Here is a 20,435-nt window from a genome sequence, read left to right on the forward strand (position 1 = left end):
CCCTGGGGTAAAAAGCCTAAGAAGATAAAAACAGTCCTGCTGGATCAGGCCAGGGCTCCATCATTATTATTATTATTATTATTATTATTATTATTATTACTCCACTCATCTGGCTGGGTTTCCCCAGCCACCCTGGATGGCTTCCAGCAGGATACTAAAATACAATGATTCATCAAATATTAAAAGCTTCCCTAAACAGGGCTGCCTTCAGATATATTCTAAAAGTCCAATACAGTGGTGCCCCGCAAGACGAATGCCTCGCTAAACGAAAAACCCGCAATACGAAAGGGTTTTCCAATTTTTTAGTGGCTTCGCAAGACGAATTTCCCTATGGGCTTGCTTCGCAAGACGAAAGCCCATAGGGAAATCTCCGGAGACAGCGGGGAAGCGCAGCGCGCCTTCTCCTCTGTTCCCGGACCTGTCCTAAGGCTTGCGGTGGGAGGTCCGGGAACAGAGGACAAGGCGCGAAGGGCTTCTCCTCTGTTCCCGGGGCTTGCGGTGGGAGGAGGGTTTTTCCTCCCCACCGCCAACATTCAGAACAGCATTCTGAATGTTGGCGGTGGGGAGGAAAGCCCTCCTCCCACCGCAAGCCTTCAGGACAGGTCCGGGAACAGAGGGGAAGGTGCGCAGCGCTTCTCCTCTGTTCCTGGACCTGTCTTGAAGACTTGCGGTGGGAGGAAGGTTTTCCTCCCCACCGCCAACATTCAGAAGGCTGTTCTGAAGGCTGGCGGTGGGAAGAAAAGCCCTTCTCCCCCGCCAGCCTTCAGAAGAGTTCCCGCCTAGGCTGCGGATAGCAGCCTGCTGCCCCGCGCGAGGGGCGCTCTGCTTAAGAGTGCCCCTCGCGCGGGGCAGCAGGCTGCTATCCGCAGCTTGGAGAGCCCTCTGGACCTCTTCTGAAGGCGGGCGGGGGGCAAAAGTCTTTGCTCCCCCCGCCTGCCTTCAAAAGCCATCCGGGAGCATTTTAAAATCGCCCCGGGACAGCGGATGAATTCTCTGCTGTCCCGGGGCGATTTAAAAGCCCCCGGGAAGGCAGGCAGGGGGGACAAAGACTTCTTCTGAAGGCCTCTTCTGAAGGCCGGCGGGGGGGAAAAGTCTTTGTCCCCCCTGCCTGCCTTCCCGGGGGCTTTTAAATCGCCCCGGGACAGCGGAGAAGTCTCCGCTGTCCCGGGAAGGCAGGCAGGGGGAAGCAAAGACTTTCGCCCCGCCCCCCGCCGGCCTTCAGAAGAGGATTGGGAGACAGACTGTCCCCGGACCTGGTCTGAAGGCGGTTTCCATAGGAACGCATTGATTGATTTTCAATGCATTCCTATGGGAAACCGTGCTTCGCAAGACGAAAAACTCGCAAGACGAAAAGACTTGCGGAACGAATTAATTTCGTCTTGTGAGGCACCACTGTAGTTGTTTATTTCTTTGACATCTGATGGGAGGGCGGTCCACAGGGCAGGTGCCACCACCGAGAAGTCCCTCTGCCTTCTAATTCAGCAACCTGTTCTCACAGTTGCCAACACCCCAAACTTATGGAAACATGAAATGCAATCTGCTGCCACAAGGTTGGGACTCTCTGCCTCCTTTTTTGTGGCACAGGGTTTTGAGATAGCTAAAGAATTAATACTTCAAAGGCTTAGAGCATGGGTAGGCAAACTAAGGCCCAGGGGCCAGATCCGGCCCAATCACCTTCTAAATCCAGCCTGTGGATGGTCCGGGAATCAGCATGTTTTTACATGAGTAGAATGTGTCCTTTTATTTAAAATGCATCTTTGGGTCATTTGTGGGGCCTGCCTGGTGTTTTTACATGAGTAGAATGTGTGCTTTTATTTAAAATGCATCTCTGGGTTATTTGTGGGGCATAGGAATTCATTCATTTTCTTTTCCAAAATATAGTCTGGCCCCCCATAAGGTCTGAGGGACAGTGGACCGGCCCCCTGCTGAAAAAGTTTGTTGACCCCTGGCTGAGAGACATTGAGATGCCATCACAAACTGCTGATATCAAGATCTGTCAATCCAACATACTGTATGCTTTTTTCCCATTGTATCCATCCTTGCAAAGATATCTGGTAGACTTAAAGGTAAAGGTAAAGGGTCCCCTGACCATTAGGTCCAGTCATGACCGACTCTGGGGTTGCGGCGCTCATCTCGCTTTATTGGCTGAGGGAGCTGGCATACAGCTACCGGGTCATGTGGCCAGCATGACTAAGCCACATCTGGCAAACCAGAGCAGTGCACAGAAACGCCTTTTACCTTCCTGCCAGAGCGGTACCTATTTATCTACTTGCACTCTGACGTGCTTTTGAACTGCTAGGTTGGCAGGAGCAGGGACCAAGCAATGGGAACTCACCCCGTCGCAGGGATGCCTACCTTCGGATCGGTAAGTCCTAGGCTCTGTGGTTTAACCCACAGCGCCACCCACGTCCCACATCAGACAACAAAAAGCAGGTCTTTGCAAGAGATGTCCTTCCCTTCTGCGGTCTTAACAATGGGTGGATGTAATTGTTTCTAAGATTGTTATAAAAAGAGCATTCAAGGAATACATCAGCTATATCTTCAATTGACACAGTGTTGCAGCTGAAAGCTCTATCCTTAGGAACTCCTTTCTGTCAACCCATCCAGTCTTCTAACAGAAGGACATTTAGTTGTCTTAATAGAGCTTTCAGCTGCAACACTGTGTCAATTGAAGATACAGCTGATGTATTCCTTGAATGCTCTTTTTATAACAATCTTAGAAACAATTACATCCACCGACTGTTTAGGTTTTTTTATTAAAGATTTTGTTGATATACAAAAGTGTGCAATCTCTCTCTCTCGTGTTTTTTCCCATGTAACATTTTTAGATTTCATTTTCATTTGTTGAGACATTAGGAAGAAAAGGGGGAAAGAGGTGGAGGTGGGGAGAGATGGGTGAGAGTGGGGTCGAGTAGCGATGTTTCTACTTCGCTTACTGTATGTAGGGTTTGGTGTCAGCGTTGCTTGTGCAGGTTCTCTGCTGTTCACTTGTGTTCCTTTGGTGGTGAGAGAGGTTGGGGTTGGCCTAGGGTGTGCTTATTCATTTGTGGTTGGCTGTGGTGGTCTTTGTTTTCATGTGTGAGTGGGGTGGGTGATCCACCCATTGTTAAGATCGCAGAAGGGAAGGACGTCTCTTGCAAAGACCTGCTTTTTGTTGTCTGATGTAGAGAGGTATATATCCTTTAGAACATCCAAATTTATCGCCAAAAGGCTTTACAAATTTGTGTAATAAAACTTAAAGGGGGAATGGCAAATGATTTAGCCTGTAAAGGTCAGGGAGAAGAAATGTAAACCACTATTATTAGCAGTATTCTTCTTCTTATTTTTATGTGTGTAATGGCTGCTCGCTAAACACAATAAATTGAACTGAACTTGAACAGTAGCCAGCCAGATGCCCCAATGGGAAACACACAAGAAGAACCCAAATGCAACAGCAATTTCCCCACCTGTGGTTCTCAGCTACTAGCATTCAGAGGCTTATTACCTCCAAATAATATCCTCCAGCTATATTATTATGATTATTTATTAAAGTTGTATACCGCCCTTCATCCGAAGATACCAGGGTGGTTCACAACGGAAAAATACAAAACGAGAATACAAAATGCATAATAACAAAAAAGCGAAAACAAACCAATAAATCTCCTCCCATAGATACATTTAAAAAGCCATAACACAACTCCTTTTATTAAAAACCAGGACCTTCTGCATTCAATGTGCATGCACTCAACCAATTAGCTATAACTCACTTTATGTAAACTATACTGGATGAAGAAGTGAATAAAGAACTATTCTTTTCAAAAGTGAAAAATAAGGGCCACATCAGAATGCCTTTCATCTCCAATTTGCTCACTGCACAGAATGAAGAGGTTGCTGTCTCAGGATATAAACCAACATGGCTTTATCTGCTTACCTCAGGGAGCCGGAGAACTTTGCAGTACTTAACTCCATTCCGCAACCTGGGAAAGAAAAAGGGGGGGAAATGAAGAGTGGATTGGCCATCTGGAATATTTATTAAACTATAAAATATTTATTAAACTATTTTATATTTATTAAACTATAAAATAAAAGGCAGAGTAGGGTGGTATTCAAAATACTAAAAAAGGAGCCAGAGACTTACTTTTTACAACGTTCACAACTGTACATGTTGTCACCTATAGAAAGAAAAATGAAAGAGGGTGGAAGGAAGCACTTTATCCAATCTGTTGCACAGAGCAAGGAAGCAGATATGAATATAGGAAGCTGCCTTATGCTGACTCTGGCCATTGGTCCATCTAACTGAGTATTATCTACACTGACTAGCAACAGCCCTCCAGGGTTCCAGAGTTGGAATGAACCAGGTGTGCGAGATTTGCACTCAAACCTAACAATTCTATTAGTATATAAAGGGGTTAAGGACCACAGAGTTCTAATTTCTAGAGCAGGCTCGGTGACTCAGGCACCCTCTTCTCCTGAGAGGTAGGAAAGCCTGTTTCTTGTTCTTTGCTCTCTCTGTGTGCATTGGAGGCAGACATACCTTAGCTTAGCTCCCAGCCTCAGGCACACTTATGAAGCTGCTTTGCTGCATTTCTAATGTAAGAAAAAACCCTGCTCATTTTCCCTTATGGGGTATCCAAGAGCCTGTATAGAGTCCTTATGTAGGTTCTCTATCGGAAGGATAAAATAACAGAGGCCAACCAGAGAATACTGAGAAGCAAAGCAGCTAGTAAGCCTGATCTTTATTAAACGGTTGCAACAGGGTCCCCACTCACCAAACATAGGAGGTGAGTAAGCACTTATATAGACTCTTGAAATTACCCAGCCTGTAGCTCAAGTAAAAGGTAAAGGTAAAGGTACCCCTGCCCGTACGGGCCAGTCTTGACAGACTCTGGGGTTGTGCGCCCATCTCACTCAAGAGGCCAGGGGCCAGCGCTGTCCGGAGACACTTCCGGGTCACGTGGCCAGCGTGACATCGCTGCTCTGGTGAGCCAGAGCCGCACACGGAAACGCCGTTTACCTTCCCGCTGGTAAGCGGTCCCTATTTATCTACTTGCACCCGGAGGTGCTTTCGAACTGCTAGGTTGGCAGGCGCTGGGACCAAGCAGCGGGAGCGCACCCCGCCGCAGGGATTCGAACCGCCGACCTTTCGATCGGCAAGTCCTAGGCGTTGAGGCTTTAACCCACAGCGCCACCTGCGTCCCCTAGCTCAAGACCATCCCCCAAAACATCATACATACATCACAGGAGGCAGCGGTCTAAAGCAGAAATACATCACTTGGGCGATCTACCACAGAAATCCTGTCTGGCAGGATACTGATAATGGTCACTTGATTGCTTTACCTAGCCATTCCTTTTGAGATGCTAAATACTTAGTTCCTGAATCCAGGTCACAGGCTCACCCTATTCATGCACAAATACACCCTTAAGACAGGATTTGTGAACAAAGAGACAATGGGGAGGCTTTCCCCATTTCCTTCCTTGTTGCAGAGAATATCTGAGGTCACTGGAAGAGTCAAAATGGCTTCAGGATTGCTCTCCTGTACTATTTCAGACATGTGGTTTGCCTTGTAGTTTTATGAACATATGATTTATATATATATATGAGACCTTAGAATTCCTATAACACAAAGAATATCATTAGCTGAGTTATTTTATTTTTCTTGCATAAGGAAGATGCATGTCGGAGGCCTAGTAAAGCTTTTTAAACGTCCTTTGCAGTCCATTGTCTGTTTCCCTGAAAAGGGGGTAAATGGGGGTCAGCTGTTACACACAGCCTATTCCTATGCTTCATTAATCTGCCTAATGATTGGATTTAATACTCTTGTTTGCTGGCCCTGTATTTTAAAAACAAGCACCAGCCGTTTTTTCCTTTGTTCATTAGCCCACACATGTGGGTCTGTTAGTAGAGGATTAACTATAATTAATATATCCTCTTACCAACTCCCATCACCAGGGACCGTTCTGCATGAAAAGCAGATACTCTACCACTGATCTACAGCCTTTCAGATATGAAGATAGGAAGACTACTGGCCCATCTAGCCCAGTATTGCCCGCCTCAGGGACAGCCAAATGCCCAAATGAAGTTGGACAACTACTCCCCTAATCCCTGGCTGCTGGCCATGCTGGCTGAGGCTGATGGGAGTTGTGGTTTTAAATTTTGATGGCTATTTTAAACAACTCCACATACCCTTAAGCTTGATTTTTAGTCAGCTCAAGACTGCTTAGTATTAGACAACTAGTAAGTGATATAAAGGGACGCAGGTGGTGCTGTGGGTTAAAGCCTCAGCGCCTAGGACTTGCCGATCGAAAGGTTGGCGGTTCGAATCCCTGCGGTGGGGTGCGCTCCCGCTGCTCGGTCCCAGCGCCTGCCAACCTAGCAGTTCGAAAGCACCTCCGGGTGCAAGTAGATAAATAGGGACCGCTTACCAGCGGGAAGGTAAATGGCGTTTCCGAGTGCAGCTCTGGCTCGCCAGATGCAGCTTTGTCATGCTGGCCACGTGACCCGGAAGTGTCTCCGGACAGCGCTGGCCCCTGGCCTCTTAAGTGAGATGGGCGCACAACCCCAGAGTCTGTCAAGACTGGCCCGTACAGGCAGGGGTACCTTTACCTTAAGTGACATAAAATAAAATAACCCAGGATTTGAGCCTGAAATCTCCCTCTGCCCTTGCCCCCCCCCCCAGCACCACTTTAGACCTGGAATTCCTTTCATTCAGCTCATCAGCCTGGCCCACAAGGAAACTCCCTTTGCTAGTCCTTAGAGACCAAGAACAGGCAAGATGAAGAAGGTTCTGAATTAATTCATCCAAGGCACCACTCTTTGGATTCCCCTCCCATTAGAGGCACCATCACGGTTGTTGTTTTCGACAGCTGCAGAAGGCCTTTTAAGTAGAATCTGCATTCAGTCTATATGGGAGCTGCATTTGCACTCTTATATACAGAACTTTTTTTAATACATGGAACTGCCTTTAATGGCTTTTATACTTTTTCTTGTTTTGCAGTTGTTAACAGTCTTAGGGGCAAAGGGCAAGACATTTAATAAAAAGAAACAAACATCTTGGCCTCCTTCCTGGCCAACACACCTTTCAGCTCATCTGCAGCAAAGAAGGCAGCAAGACAGTCCTCCAGGGTGACCACTGGGCCCCAAAACCAGCTGGGGATGCAGGACACCACAAACCTGTAGGGGGAGCAAGGAGGGTATTACTCAGGGCTGACTCACAGGGAGTTATTGACTCCAAAAGCTTAACAAATAAAATAGTAAATGTTTATATAATATATAGAACATTATACTATTACATGTCTCTATAGTGGTGAGCCTCATACTATTTGCTTCTCTCTCAGCCTTTACACTCTTCACTTGTAAAACATGGGCATTACCATTACTGTCTCCTCTAGCCAGTTCTATCATGGAATGGGCCAAAGCTCAGTAGCAAAGCAAACACTTTGCATGCAGAAGGATCCCTGGCACCTGCAGGTAGGGCTGAGAAAAGCCCCTTCCAGAAAACCCTGGAGTGCTGCTGCCACTCAACGTTACCAGTAGTGAACTGGGGGAACTGATGGTTTGGACCCTGCCCAAGGCAGCTTCCTATGTCCCTACATCCAGGAAGTCAGATACAGATTTGCTCTTGTTACCTGCAGGACATTCCAGTGTGTGGTTCATGGGGGTGCTGTCGGCATTTGGCTCTGCCCCCAAGCAAGCATTTTGCATCTGGCTTCACCCCAGGCATTTTGGGAGGACACAGATTATCTAGATCCATTCCAATGTGGATTCAGGCCTGGCAGTCAGAACTGAGGTGATCTTGGTTGCCCTGAATGGATGACCTTTGTAAAGAGTAGGACAGGGGGAGTATGACTTTGCTCCTGCTTCTTGATCTTTCATTGACTTTTGACACCATCAACCACTGTATTCTCCTGGACCAGCTCTGGGAACGGTAATTGGGGGCACTGTATTACAGTGATTCCAATACTACCTTCAGGAATGAGTCCAGAAAGCAGCATTGGGAGATTGTATTTCAGCCCCTGGCTGTGTTATGGAGTGTTGTAGTGGACTATCTTATCTCCTGCGCTATTTAATATCTACATGAAGCTGTTGTAAGCGGTTCTCAGGAGTTTAGGGGTGAAGTGCCATCAGTGTGCTGACAACACTCAACTCTCATTCTCCATAAGATCTGAATCAGGAGGGGATGTGTGGTCCCATTTCCTGAACACAGTGGTGGAATGGATGAGGAACAACAAGCTAAGCTTGAATTCGGGCAAGACAGAGGCACTTTAGGTGAGTAGCTCTCATGTCAAGAAATTGGTCAGCTGCCTACCCTGGATGGAGTTGCACGCCCCTCAAACGAGCAAGTTTGCAGTTTGGAGATGTTCTGGATCCAGCTCTGTCACTGGAGGCTCAGGTAGCCTCAGTGGCTAGAACTGCTTTATACCAACTGCAGCTGGTTCAACAACTACAGCCATTCCTGGTCTGGATTGAAAATTTTTCACAGTTTTATGTTTTACCTTTGGTAAACTGCTTTGAGGGTTGTTGTTTTTTTACAATCAAGCAGGGTATAAATTTTATGAAATAAATGAGACATGCTTTCCCCTCATTTTCATCTTGAACGCACCTGGCTGAACTTTGTCCCTCCCACAACTCCAATACCTGAAAAGGTGCTTCTGCAGCCTGCTCACCTCCGGATATACTCCATGATGAAGGCGATCCAGCCCTGCGAGGCAGCATAGTTATCCCCACAGGCTCCTGTCTTGGCTGGCACATTCTGGTAAATGGCAGAGTGCAGCTTGGCCAAGTCCTCCTTCCCAGGGATGGGAAGCGACAAGTCCTGGAATGTCTCCACAGTGGTGGACACCTGGAGGCACCACAGGAGGAAAACGGAGGATGTCACTGGCTGGTGGCCACTATCTCAGAGGCAGTACCCTCCTGAAAACCAGCTGCTGGTGTAAGTTTGGAGGTCTGGTTGGGCTCATGTTCTGTTTGCAAGCTTCGCTAAAAACCTTAAACAGAACAGCATCGGAAGAGCCCTGCTGGATCAGACCAATGGCCACCTAGTCCAGCATCCTGTTCTCACAGGGGCCAACCAGGTGCCCCAATGCAAAGCCTGCAAACAGGATCTAAGCGCAACAGCAGAGCTCTCCCAACCTGCAATTCCAAGCAACTGGTATTCAGAGGCATATAGACTTTGACAGTGAAAGGAGAAAACTTGAGCTTTGCTAGATCAGACCAACAGCTCATCTATTCCAGCATTCCATTCTAACAGTAGCCAACCATATGCTTCTGGGAAGACAGCAAGCAGGGAATGGGTGGGAAAGCTCTCTTCCCACATGTGATTCCTAAAAGATTGTGGGTAGCAAGACTGGGACATTTCCAGGGGTTCTGGAGAATACACAAATGAGCAGACTAGGGACTCGGCTACATTAGTAAAGAAACAGCAATCTGAATGTGTTATAAATGTGCAACACCAGATGACACCAGAGAGCAGGAAATTTTATAATGCAGTTTCCCATAGAGATTCCTTTTGTTATAACAATCTAATTTCTGACTTATTTATAGCGGTTTTTTCCTGTGTTTAGATCCACCCTAGGAGTGGGGAGCCTTTTTCAGCACGGGGGCTATATATTCTCATGGGCAACCTTCCAAGGGCCACATGCCAGCAGTGGGCAGGGCCAGATGCAAAAGCAAGTAAAGGGACAGAAGCCACTGCCCATTGTCTTTTAGCTGGAGATCAACATGTGAGCTGGACCGATTAGCTGCGATCCATCTCCTGCTTATGTGGTCAGGCGGTCGGGGCTGTATAAAAGGAGTTGCAGGAGAGCCTTCAAAACACAACCAGGCTAACATACTGAAGGAACCTCTGGGAGAAAGGGGGATTTCATGGTTCTGCCTTGTGGAGCAGGCCACATCAGAAAAAGTCAGAGATTTCTACACACATCTCTCTCTTTCTCTCAGACATGCAGAAGAACTCGAGGAGGCTAATGAGAGAAGGAATGGTCTAAGGGTGTGTGGCCTGAGGTGAGTCTTGAGAGCTAGGTGGGCAGGTGGGGAGCACACTGGGCCCCTGGGCCTGAGCATCCCCACTCCTGGAGCAGGCACTGCTTTGCTAAAGGGGCCAATGGTCTGACTTGGCATAGATGTTCAAACCAAAGTCTCCCCCACCCCCCACCAGAGGAGGAGGAGGAGAGGATTTGGAAAGTGTGGGCCTCTTGCCATTTTCCCTGGATCAGCAGCAGTAAGGGAACGCACTCGGTCACAGGTGAGGCACTGGACCAGGCTGAGGATGGAGCCGTCAAAGATGTCAGAGATGACGCTGCGGTAACGGACCTCCTTCTTCTTCTTGCTGGAAGTCAACATCTGAGCTGAGGAAGGAGATTGCATTTTTACTACTATTATTATTACATTTACTGCCCACCCTTTAGCAGCAGTTCCCAGGGCAGGTTACAACAATTTAAAATTCAGGATTGAGAACAGTTAAAAGAGATTATAATATAGAGGAACAGAGTGGGTCTCAAAAACACACATCTCAAATGTGTCTCACATCCCGGATTCAGGGCCAGCTCTGCTGTTTGCCAGGATGGTGTGGCCCCTCTCAGAAGGAAGTTGGGTTTGTTAAGGGCAGTGTGATGCCAGTTATAATTTATCATAATCAATAACAACAACAACACACCCTTTCACTAGCAGGTCCCAGGACTAGTTATAATTGAAAATTCAGAATTGAGAACACATCACATTCACAGAAACAGGATGGGTCCTGAAAACACACATCGTGGGTGTCAAAAGCCAGGGTAAAGAGGTGTGTCTTTGCTGAAAGTGAAGAAGCCAAACCCACCTCTGTGTGGAAGGAATTCCTCAATTTAGGGGCTGCCACAAAGAAGGCCCTCACCCAGGATGCCACTACTACCCCAAACTTCTGAGGGAGGTGGAACTACCAAGAATCACACAATTAGAGAACTATAGATCTGGAAGGGACCTCAAAGAGTCATCTAGTCCAACCCCTTGCAAGGATTTCAGCTAAAGCATCCATTATAGATGACCATCCAAACTTTGCCTAAAAGCCTCTAATGAAGGAGAGTCCACAACCTCCTGAGGAAGTCTGTTCCACTGTCAAACTGCTATTGCTGTCAGAAAGTTCTTCCTGATGGAAGATGAAAGGGCCCCCAGGAGGTTCTATAGGGAAAGGAGGCGCTCTCTCAGATATGAGCCTGGGTCTTTTAGACTTTGAACACTGGAGTGAGTACTTTGAATTGTACCAAAAAATGAACTGGCAGCCAAACAGTTTTATAGGTTTGCTAATCTTCCCTCGGTAGAATTACGGATCTTGTATAGGACACTTAACTATTGGCTTCGCCTAAACTCAAATCCCCCCGGTCTAATATCCATAGTGCTGCAAGATTATCACAAGAACGCCTGGACTAAATCTGTCTGTCAAAAACTTCACTCTTTTGGTTTATCACTACAACAGCTACTCACTTTGGGTTTTAGTAAAGCAAACAGTTTAATTTGTCAGTGCATAAATGTTATCAAGCGTCAGAACAACTTGGCCACAATAAGGAAATTTTGCCCATGGTATGATTATTTTCTACCTTCCCATTTCAACTCTCTGGCACCCTATCTGCATAACCTAGCAATTCTAAAATATAGACATGCTTTTACTCTTGCAAGATTGAAGGTATCGCCCTCGGCTGTACTTGAGGGACGATTCCAACAGATTCCACATGACAAACGCTTATGTCCCTGTGATAATAATAATAATAATAATAATAATAATAATAATAATAACAACAACAACAATAATAATAATTTATTATTTATACCCCGCCCATCTGGCTGGGCCTCCCCAGCCACTCTGGGCGCCTTCCATAAAAACCAAAAATACAGTAAAATATCACACGTTAAAAACTTCCCTGAACAGGGCTGCCTTAAGATGTTTCCTGAATGTCAGGTAGTTGTTTATCTCTTTGACATCTGTGGAAGGGCATTCCACAGGGTGGGCGCCACTACCGAGAAGGCCCTCTCCTGGTTCCCTGTAGCTTTGCTTTTCGCAATAAGGGAACCGCCAGAAGGCATTCGGCGCTGGACCTCAGCATCCGGGCAGAATGATGGGGGTGGAGATGCTCCTTCAGGTATACTGGACCGAGGCCATTTAGGGCTTTAAAGGCCAGCACCAACACTTTGAATTTTGCTCGGAAACATACTGGGAGCCAATGTAGGTCTTTCAAGACCGGTGTTATATGGTCTCGGCGGCCACTCCCAGTCACCAGTCTAGCTGCCGCATTCTGGATTAGTTGTAGTTTCCGAGTCACCTTCAAAGGTAGCCCCACGTAGAGTGCATTGCAGTAGTCCAAGTGGGAGATAACCAGAGCATGCACCACTCTGGCGAGACAGTCCGCAGGCAGATAGGGTCTCAGCCTACGTACCAGATGGAGCTGGTACACAGCTGCCCTGGACACAGATTTGACCTGTGCCTCCATGGACAGCTGTGAGTCCAAAATGACTCCCAGACTGCGCACCTGGTCCTTCAGGGGCACAGTTACCCCATTCAGGACCAGGGAATCCTCCACACCTGCCCGCCTCCTGTCCCCCCAAAACAGTACTTCTGTCTTGTCAGGATTCAACCTCAATCTGTTAGCCGCCATCCATCCTCCAACCGCCTCCAGACACTCACACAGGACCTTCACTGCCCTCACTGGTTCTGATTTAAAAGAGAGGTAGAGCTGGGTATCATCCGCATACTGATGAACACCCAGCCCAGACCTCCTGATGATCTCTCCCAGCGGCTGCATGTAAATGTTGAAAAGCATGGGGGAGAGGACAGAACCCTGAGGCACCCCACAAGTGAGAGCCCAGGGGTCTGAACACTCATCCCCCACCACCACTTTCTGAACACGGCCCAGGAGGAAGGAGCGGAACCACTGTATGACAATGCCCCCAGCTCCCATCCCCTCAAGACGGTCCAGAAGGATGTTATGGTTGATGGTATCAAACGCCGCTGAGAGATCCAGCAGAACTAGGAAACAGCTCTCCCCTTTGTCCCTAGCCCGTCAGAGATCATCAACCAGTGCGACCAAGGCAGTTTCAGTCCCATGATGAGGCCTGAATCCCGACTGGAAGGGATCCAAATGGTGGAGATGGCAATACCAAATCGGTAGCGCATGCCCTTCAGGCTTGCATTCTTTATAAAGACTTGAGGAATGAGATTATCACACCTCTTTAATTGTCCATTCCGGGTCACCCAACCACTGCCACAGTGTCCTTTCTCTTGGCAGATCAAGATGAGCAGGTGACAGCAAAGGTTTTTAGCTGGGGCAATCAGAATAAGATCCACTATTTGACTATTGATTCAAAGCCCTAAAATGTATTTTATATAACTGACTTTTTATTTCTATTCTTTGTATATCGTATAGTTGTTTTATTGCTATGGCCAATGGCTGAGGCAAATAGAGATTTATTCATTCATTTAAAGGTTTGGGCGTGGTTGTTTGGTAATTGCCTCACCTGTTCTCCCTGTGGAAAACTATCATAGAAACTCTGCACAGATGGAGGGGATTGAATGGGAGGTGGGGTCCACATAAAGAACAAGTAGGATGCCTCAGGAGATGAATAACACATGGTTAAACTACATAACTCCCTCCCATAGGAGGCAGTGATGGCCACCAGATTAGATGGCTTTGAAAGAGGATTGGAAAAATTCATGGAGGAGGAGACTAGCGATGGCTATGCTTTGCCTCCAGAGGCAGTAATGCTTCTGAATACTAGGTGAAGGCTTTTGTGCTGGGTTCCTGCTTGAGGGAGTCCCATGGGCATCTGATTGGCCACAGTGAGAACAGGATGCTAGACTATGTGGGCCCACTGGTCTGGTCCAGTAGGGATCTTCTTATGTTCTTATACATAAAACAACTACCACAGAAGCAGCTCAACCCAGAAGCTTCCTGGACTTACCCTTTTTCAGCACATAGGAGGATCCCAGCCGCACAGGGCTCGAGCGTGGGGGGCTGCTCGAGAGCTTGGAATGCACTTCGTGATGAACAGGGCTGCAGGGCCGAGAGGAGCAGCGTGTGTAGGCATCATTGTCTGGTTCTGTTGCAAGGAAAGGAAACAAATTGCCTGTGGAGAGGACTGCAACACAAGTTTTGTCTGACAAGCTCAGCCAGCCAATCCCTCATCTCTGGGCACCAACTCGGCCCCAATTGTTTTTTATTTCATTTACTTCTCAGATTGGCTACCAAGCACTTGAGCACCTTCTACTCATGGCAGAAGGTGGGAATATTATGGCTTTAGCAAGACAGGCATAGTTCTTCCAGCCTGACCCTCTAGTTTAGGGGTCGCCATGTGGTGCCTCTGGGCGCCATGGTATTGTTGAGGTCATTCCCTGGTGCCTAAAAGGCCTCTGGGCTTCCCCATTCACTGCCCATTTGGGCATGGAGTGGTGGGACAGTTAACCTTCTTCTCCCTGGGAAAGTATATAGAGCTGAAGGAAGAAATGGGGAAGGGTGACACTCTTTTCCATTTCCTATTTCAGCTCTATGGGCTTCAAAGGCTCAGATTAATTCTTCCGGATCTAACTTTCAACCAGATCCCTGGGAAAAGGTGCACGCATTTTCCCTCTTTCTCTGGGGTTAGGGACTGATCTGGGGGCAAGGAATGAGAAGCAACTAGAAATAGTGGCCATGGCACTCATACTGGGGTGCAGTGGTTAAGAGTGTCAGCCTAGCACCTGGGAGACCAGAGTACAAATCCCCACTTGGCAATGAAGCATACTGGGTGACCTAGAGCTAGGCACTTCCACTCAGCCTAACCTACGTCACAATTCTAGTTACAGGTAGGTTAGCAGTGTTGGTCTGCTGTAGTTGAAACAAAATAAAAAAAAATTCTTCCAGTAGCAACTTAGAGACCAACTAAGTTTGTTATTGGTATGAGTTTTCGTGTGCATGCACACTTTTTCAGATATGCACATGAATGCACACAAAAGCTCATACCAATAACAAACTTAGTTGGTCTCTAAGGTGCTACTGAGGGACGTGGGTGGCGCTGTGGGTAAAACCTCAGCGCCTAGGACTTGCCGATCGCATGGTCGGCGGTTCAAATCCCCGCGGCGGGGTGCGCTCCTGTCGTTCAGTCCCAGCGCCTGCCAACCTAGCAGTTCGAAAGCACCCCCAGGTGCAAGTAGATAAATAGGGACCACTTACCAGCGGGAAGGTAAACGGCGTTCCATGTGCTGCGCTGGCTCGCCAGATGCAGCTTGTCACGCTGGCCACATGACCCGGAAGTGTCTGCGGACAGCGCTGGCCCCCGGCCTCTTAAGTGAGATGGGCGCACAACCCTAGAGTCGGACACGACTGGCCCGTATGGGCAGGGGTACCTTTACCTTTAAGGTGCTACTGGAAGGATTTTTTTATATATTTTTTTACTATGTCACAATGCTTGTTGTGGGGTTTAAAGAAGGAGGGGAAGAAGCATGTATGCCACCTTGAACTCTTTGGAGAAAAAGGCAGGATGCAAGTGCAACAAACAAACAAATTTCCAAATGTAGCCACAGTCTGTTTCAGCTATAAGATTCCTCATTAAGGGAGGACCAGGAGGCCACAGCCTTACTCCTAGCCCTGAGCCAAGCTCCATACGGGGGTAAGGAGCAGAGATCCTGCAACGAGGCCAAAGCAAGGTGGGCTATCTGCACCCAGAGTTAGTTCATCCTCTGGCATCAAGGCCAAGTCCCAAGTCCAAGGGAAAGCAGACACTTCAAATGCAAAATCCAGTGTCCTACTACACACAAGGACTCCTCAGGAGTAAAGTTCTCCTAGGGAAGTTAGACCCCCTTTCAATGAGAGATGCTCTACCACTGAACTATGGCCCTTCCCTTAAAACTAATAAAAATATATGAATAAAGGTGCATATGAGAGACGCAGCTTCCAAGGTTCAGGCACAGGTGCCAAACACATTGCGCACTGAACCTGTTGTGGTGTACCTGGGGTCCTAGAGGGGCTGGCTGGATGAGGTGTGGAAGGAGGGAGCGCTTCTGGGGAAGCCCTGCCATCCACTGCTGTCACAGAGGTGTCAACATCAGCATCTTCATCCACTTGCTCCGAGTTGCTCCGCCGGTGGCTACATGAGAACTTCCGGTCCTTCATCCGCTCCTTTTCAGAAATCCCCCGCCCAGCCTCGTCCTGGATCAGCAGCTCGGCCTCTGCCAGGGAGCTCCCAGTTTTGCTCTGCCCATCCCCTTCGCCCCGGTCGCTGCTTGAGTCACAGGAGAGGAACTCGTCCTCCGAGGGGCTGCGGTCACACTCCCGCTTGTCTTCCATGTCGCTCAAGTCGGAGTCCCGGGTCTCGGCCATGACTGGCTCCTTCAGCTCTTCGTGGAGCTGATCCATCAAGCAGCGTAGGAATTCTTGGGTGTCCTGGGGTGGGTGCGCAAAGAAGAAAATATTGTATGGGGCACTTCAGGCCTGGGGGCCAAATGCAGCCCTCTAGGGTGCTCTATTCAACCTCTTTCTAGGTCACACCCCCTCTTCCCAGAACTTGCCTTCCAACAGCCCTCCCCTACCCCCTCTTCTTGTGCTTCCCCTGGCTGGAATATGGATGGTAGATGTAGGGAGAGAGGAGGAGTGTAGAAAGCTTTGGCTTCTATCTGTAGTTGGAGTGTAACCTACTGTACAAAAGTAAGAATCATGCCTGTTGCTCTGCCCACCACTGGCAAATGCCCCCAGAAGGTCCCCCTGTGAAAATGCAACACTCAGGCTGAAAAAGATTCCCTACTCTGACTCTACAGGCAGCAGATCTCCAGTATTTCAGACAAGAGACTTCTTCAAGCTGTACCTGAAGATGGTGGGGATTGAGCAAGAGACCTTGTGCATGCAAAGCAGGGACTTTACCAATGTGTTATGGCCCCTTTCCTTAAAAAAAAGGGTAAGATTCTAGCCCCCATGGTTCTGAATGAAAGGAAGAATTAAATAAAAAGCTGCCTATGCTGTTGAACTGTTAGTCTATCAAGCTCAGTATTGTCTACACTGACTGGCAGTAGCTCTCCAAGGATCTATCGCATCTGTACTTGGAGATGCCAGGGACTGAGCCTGGGGCCTTTTCTTCAGGCAAAGTAGATGCTGTACAATCCTCCCACAAAAAGTTTTGTGATTACTGGGGGGGGGGGGGACAAAATTGCATGTGGCCCCCAGATGATTGCCCAGAAAGTAATATGGCCCTCAAGCTTAAAAAGATTCCCCACCACCGCCCTATTATACTTCATGGCAAATGGAATCCCCTGCTTGCTGGAAGGCTACATGTTGTATCAGTAACTCAGTCTCTGCCTTGGCTCCCTAACTGAAACAGATGCTGTTTAACTTCTCACAGCCCAGGAGAATATCATTTTCTTACTACAGCAGGAAGAGGGAATCAGAAACATCTGGGATTGCCCCTTTGCCATCCGCCTCACCTGTTGTGCATACCCTCGAAACATGGGGTTGACCAGCTTGATTCCATGCGACAGGCTGCTGGGGACGACATAACTTGGGCTGGTTTTAGGGAAGAAAAAGCAATATTGAAAATGTATAGAATCTCTGGAGATGCGCAAGATAAATTTCAAGTTCAAGGTGTTACAGGTGGTACATAGAGCCCCTAATAGCTTGGGGCCCTGATGAGTTTATTAAAACAAACCTAATTACTTTAAAAACCATTGGTCTATCTAGCTCAGTATTGTCTATAGACTAGCATCAGCACTCCAGGGTTTCAGGCAGGAAGTCTTTTCTCAGCCCTACCTAGATATTATATTTCATAAAATTAGAATGCCACTGGGAACAGAACCCAAGTCAGAAGACTGGGAGAGCATTGCCTAACAGAATGTAGATCAGTTTGGTGTGAATATGTCTTTTATATACAGTAACTGACAGATGGAAAATCAGTACAGTCATACCTTGGGTTTCAGATGCTTCAGGCTGCATGTTTTCAGGTTGCGCACCGCACCAAACCCAGAAGTACTGGAACAGTTTACTTCTGGGTTTTGGCGCTTGCACATGAGCAGAAACACTAAATTGTGACCTGCGCGGGCGCAGATGCGGCGCCGCGGGTTGCGAACGCTGCGAGTTGTGAATGTGCCTCCTGCACGGATCACATTCGCAACCTTAGCGTCCACTGTAGTTCTTATTATTTTTCTTCTCTTCTCTTATTTTTCTTTTCTTCTATTTTTTGTTTTCCTTCATTGTTTTCTTTTTTCTTTCTCTCTTTGCTTTTGTTTTAATTTAGTTTCTCTTATTTTACTGTATCGTGAAAAAACTTTAATAAAATCTTATTTTTTAAACAAAAAAACAACACCAGGACCTTCTGCATGCAAAGCAAGTGCTCTACCAGTGAGCTATGGTCCCTGCAGCCGCAGTGTCCTAGATTTACTCACCGCTTCTTATGCCACACTTCGGAAATCAGCTTATGGTAACTTTTGCAAAGTGCTGGCTTCTTGTCAGTGCGCACGAGACCGCCACACTCAAGGAAGAATTGAGTGAGTGGGGGACTGATAGGAAGACAAGAAAGAAACGTGGGTTATGATTTATCCAACAACTTCAATTGGGGGCAGAGAGAAAGGGTGGAAGAGACCAAGCGGCTAAAAAAAAATCTGCCTGGCCCCAAAGAAGCCACCAGATCTGGCCTACAAGCAGCCTTTGCCAAGCTGGTGCAACATCCAGATGCTTTGGACTACAACGTGCCGGCTTGGGGGTTGATGGGCTTTGTATTGCCAAACATACTAAAAGGGGGCTGATGGGAGTTATAGTGCAACACATACTGGTTGGGGGTTGATGGGTGTTAAAGTGGCATATATGCAGCCTGGGGGATAATGGGAATTGTAGTGCCAAACATACTGGCTGGAGAGCCAGTGTGGTGTAGTGGTTAAGAGCGGTAGTCACATAATCTGGGGAACCGGGTTCGCTTCCCCGCTCCTCCACATGCAGCTGCTGGGTGACGTTGGGCCAGTCACACTTCTCTGAAGTCTCTCAGCCCCACTCACCTCACAGAGTGTTTGTTGTGGGGGAGGAAGGGAAAGGAGAATGTGAGCCGCTTTGAGACTCCTGAAGGGGAGTGAAAGGCGGGATATCAAATCCAAACTCTTCTTCTTCTTCTTCTGATGAAGGTAGTGGTCTGAAACATCTGGAAGTCACCAACCTGGCAGTGTAAATAGCAATTATCTGAAAATGACTCTGAAAACCTACCAGTTTGAGAGAGCCTGGAGTGCAGCGTTCATGTAGCAGGAGTTCCCAAGATTTTTCATTCCAGTAAGGCCTAGAAAAGGAATGAAAAAGGGGAGGGGATTGGAGGTTTGTTCATTGTGCCCACTGCTACCTTTTTGTTTTCTGTGTTCAAGGAAAAAGGAAAGGGGTATTTTCACACTCTAAGACCTTTGAATTTACCTCTTGGTTTCAGGTCATCATCTTCCGACTCGGACTCCCCTTCATCAGCAACTGCGATGGGGACGGCTTTTAGGGAATGGGTGGGTGGAGGAGAATCCTGGAAGTGAAAGTTGGGGAGTAAATATCAAAGGCAATTCTGCTTTGCCACACAGTATATTTCTCCAAACTAAGAAACAACATCTGAGGTTTCTTTTTTCCTCCTGTCTCCTAATCCCTTCTCTTTTCATGCCATGTATTTTAGACTGTTAGGCCTGAGGGCAGGGACTGTCTCATCACTGACATTTGTAAGCTTCCAGTCATTTGGGGGCCAAAGAACGAGATTAAAATGCTTTTAATAAGTAAAAAAAGAGAAATGTTATCATTATTTATTAAAAGTGTATACCACTGCCCATTCAAAGACGCCAGGGCGGTTCACAACAGAAAAATACAAAATGAGAATATAAAACACATAATAAAACAAAAGCAAAAACTAACCAATAGATATCCTCCCACAAACACATTTAAAAAGCCATAGAATGTTAATCAGCCGAATGTCTGGTTGAAGAGAAATGTTTTAGCCTAACGATATGTAATGAAGGTACCATACTGTGTTGTAGATCCCACTGGTCCTGACACTTCTCTGCTACATTCCAAGTTGGGATAGTCTTACACATTGACCACTTGAGCTAAGAAAAAGAGTAACTCAAAGCATCCAGCTTTGCCACAGAACACTCACCTGGTCCATGAATTTTGATGGAGGGACTGGTGTGTGGGAGGACAACCGCTGGTCCAAGAAAACCTCCTTCTCGCAGGCATAGCACCATACCCGGAATGTTGTCAGGTTTACCGTCAGGTTGTGCTTTTTGGCCTAGCAATTTAAAAACACACAAACACAGAGAGCACACCAATTAATCTGGGTTGTGTCCAGCTATGCAGTGCAGACCCATCGAAATTAATGGGCCAAAGTCAGTCATTTCCATCAGTTTCAATGATGGGATGCTGCTCTAGGTAGCAGTAACACTGACTAACAATCTTATTTTTCTGATCTATGGTACCCAAGAAGTGGGACTGTGAAATTGCACAGGCAAGATCCAACTGATCTTGAA

General features: G+C 47.3%; 1 protein-coding gene across 5 annotated transcripts in view; it reads right to left on the bottom strand.

The window, feature by feature from the left end:
* The window catches only part of USP20 (ubiquitin specific peptidase 20), a 41,376-nt gene that overhangs the window by 14,628 nt on the left and 6,313 nt on the right, over positions 1–20,435 (bottom strand). For 3 of the 5 annotated variants that reach the window (XM_083722134.1, XM_083722133.1, XM_083722132.1), the window contains exons 5-16: positions 20,066–20,197; positions 19,351–19,447; positions 19,153–19,222; positions 18,345–18,458; positions 17,391–17,469; positions 15,927–16,359; positions 13,904–14,041; positions 10,175–10,323; positions 8,644–8,819; positions 7,056–7,150; positions 4,118–4,151; positions 3,911–3,956 (exon numbers count right to left, since the gene is read on the bottom strand). In XM_083722134.1, coding sequence (XP_083578260.1) covers positions 3,911–3,956; positions 4,118–4,151; positions 7,056–7,150; positions 8,644–8,819; positions 10,175–10,323; positions 13,904–14,041; positions 15,927–16,359; positions 17,391–17,469; positions 18,345–18,458; positions 19,153–19,222; positions 19,351–19,447; positions 20,066–20,197 — 1,563 coding nt within the window. The remainder of the gene's footprint in view (positions 1–3,910; positions 3,957–4,117; positions 4,152–7,055; positions 7,151–8,643; positions 8,820–10,174; positions 10,324–13,903; positions 14,042–15,926; positions 16,360–17,390; positions 17,470–18,344; positions 18,459–19,152; positions 19,223–19,350; positions 19,448–20,065; positions 20,198–20,435) is intronic. The other 2 variants (XM_083722136.1, XM_083722135.1) reach the window with 1 other exon arrangement.

The sequence above is a fragment of the Podarcis gaigeae genome, assembly GCF_964106915.1.
Source record: "Podarcis gaigeae genome assembly, chromosome: Z".
Taxonomy (NCBI): domain Eukaryota; kingdom Metazoa; phylum Chordata; class Lepidosauria; order Squamata; family Lacertidae; genus Podarcis; species Podarcis gaigeae.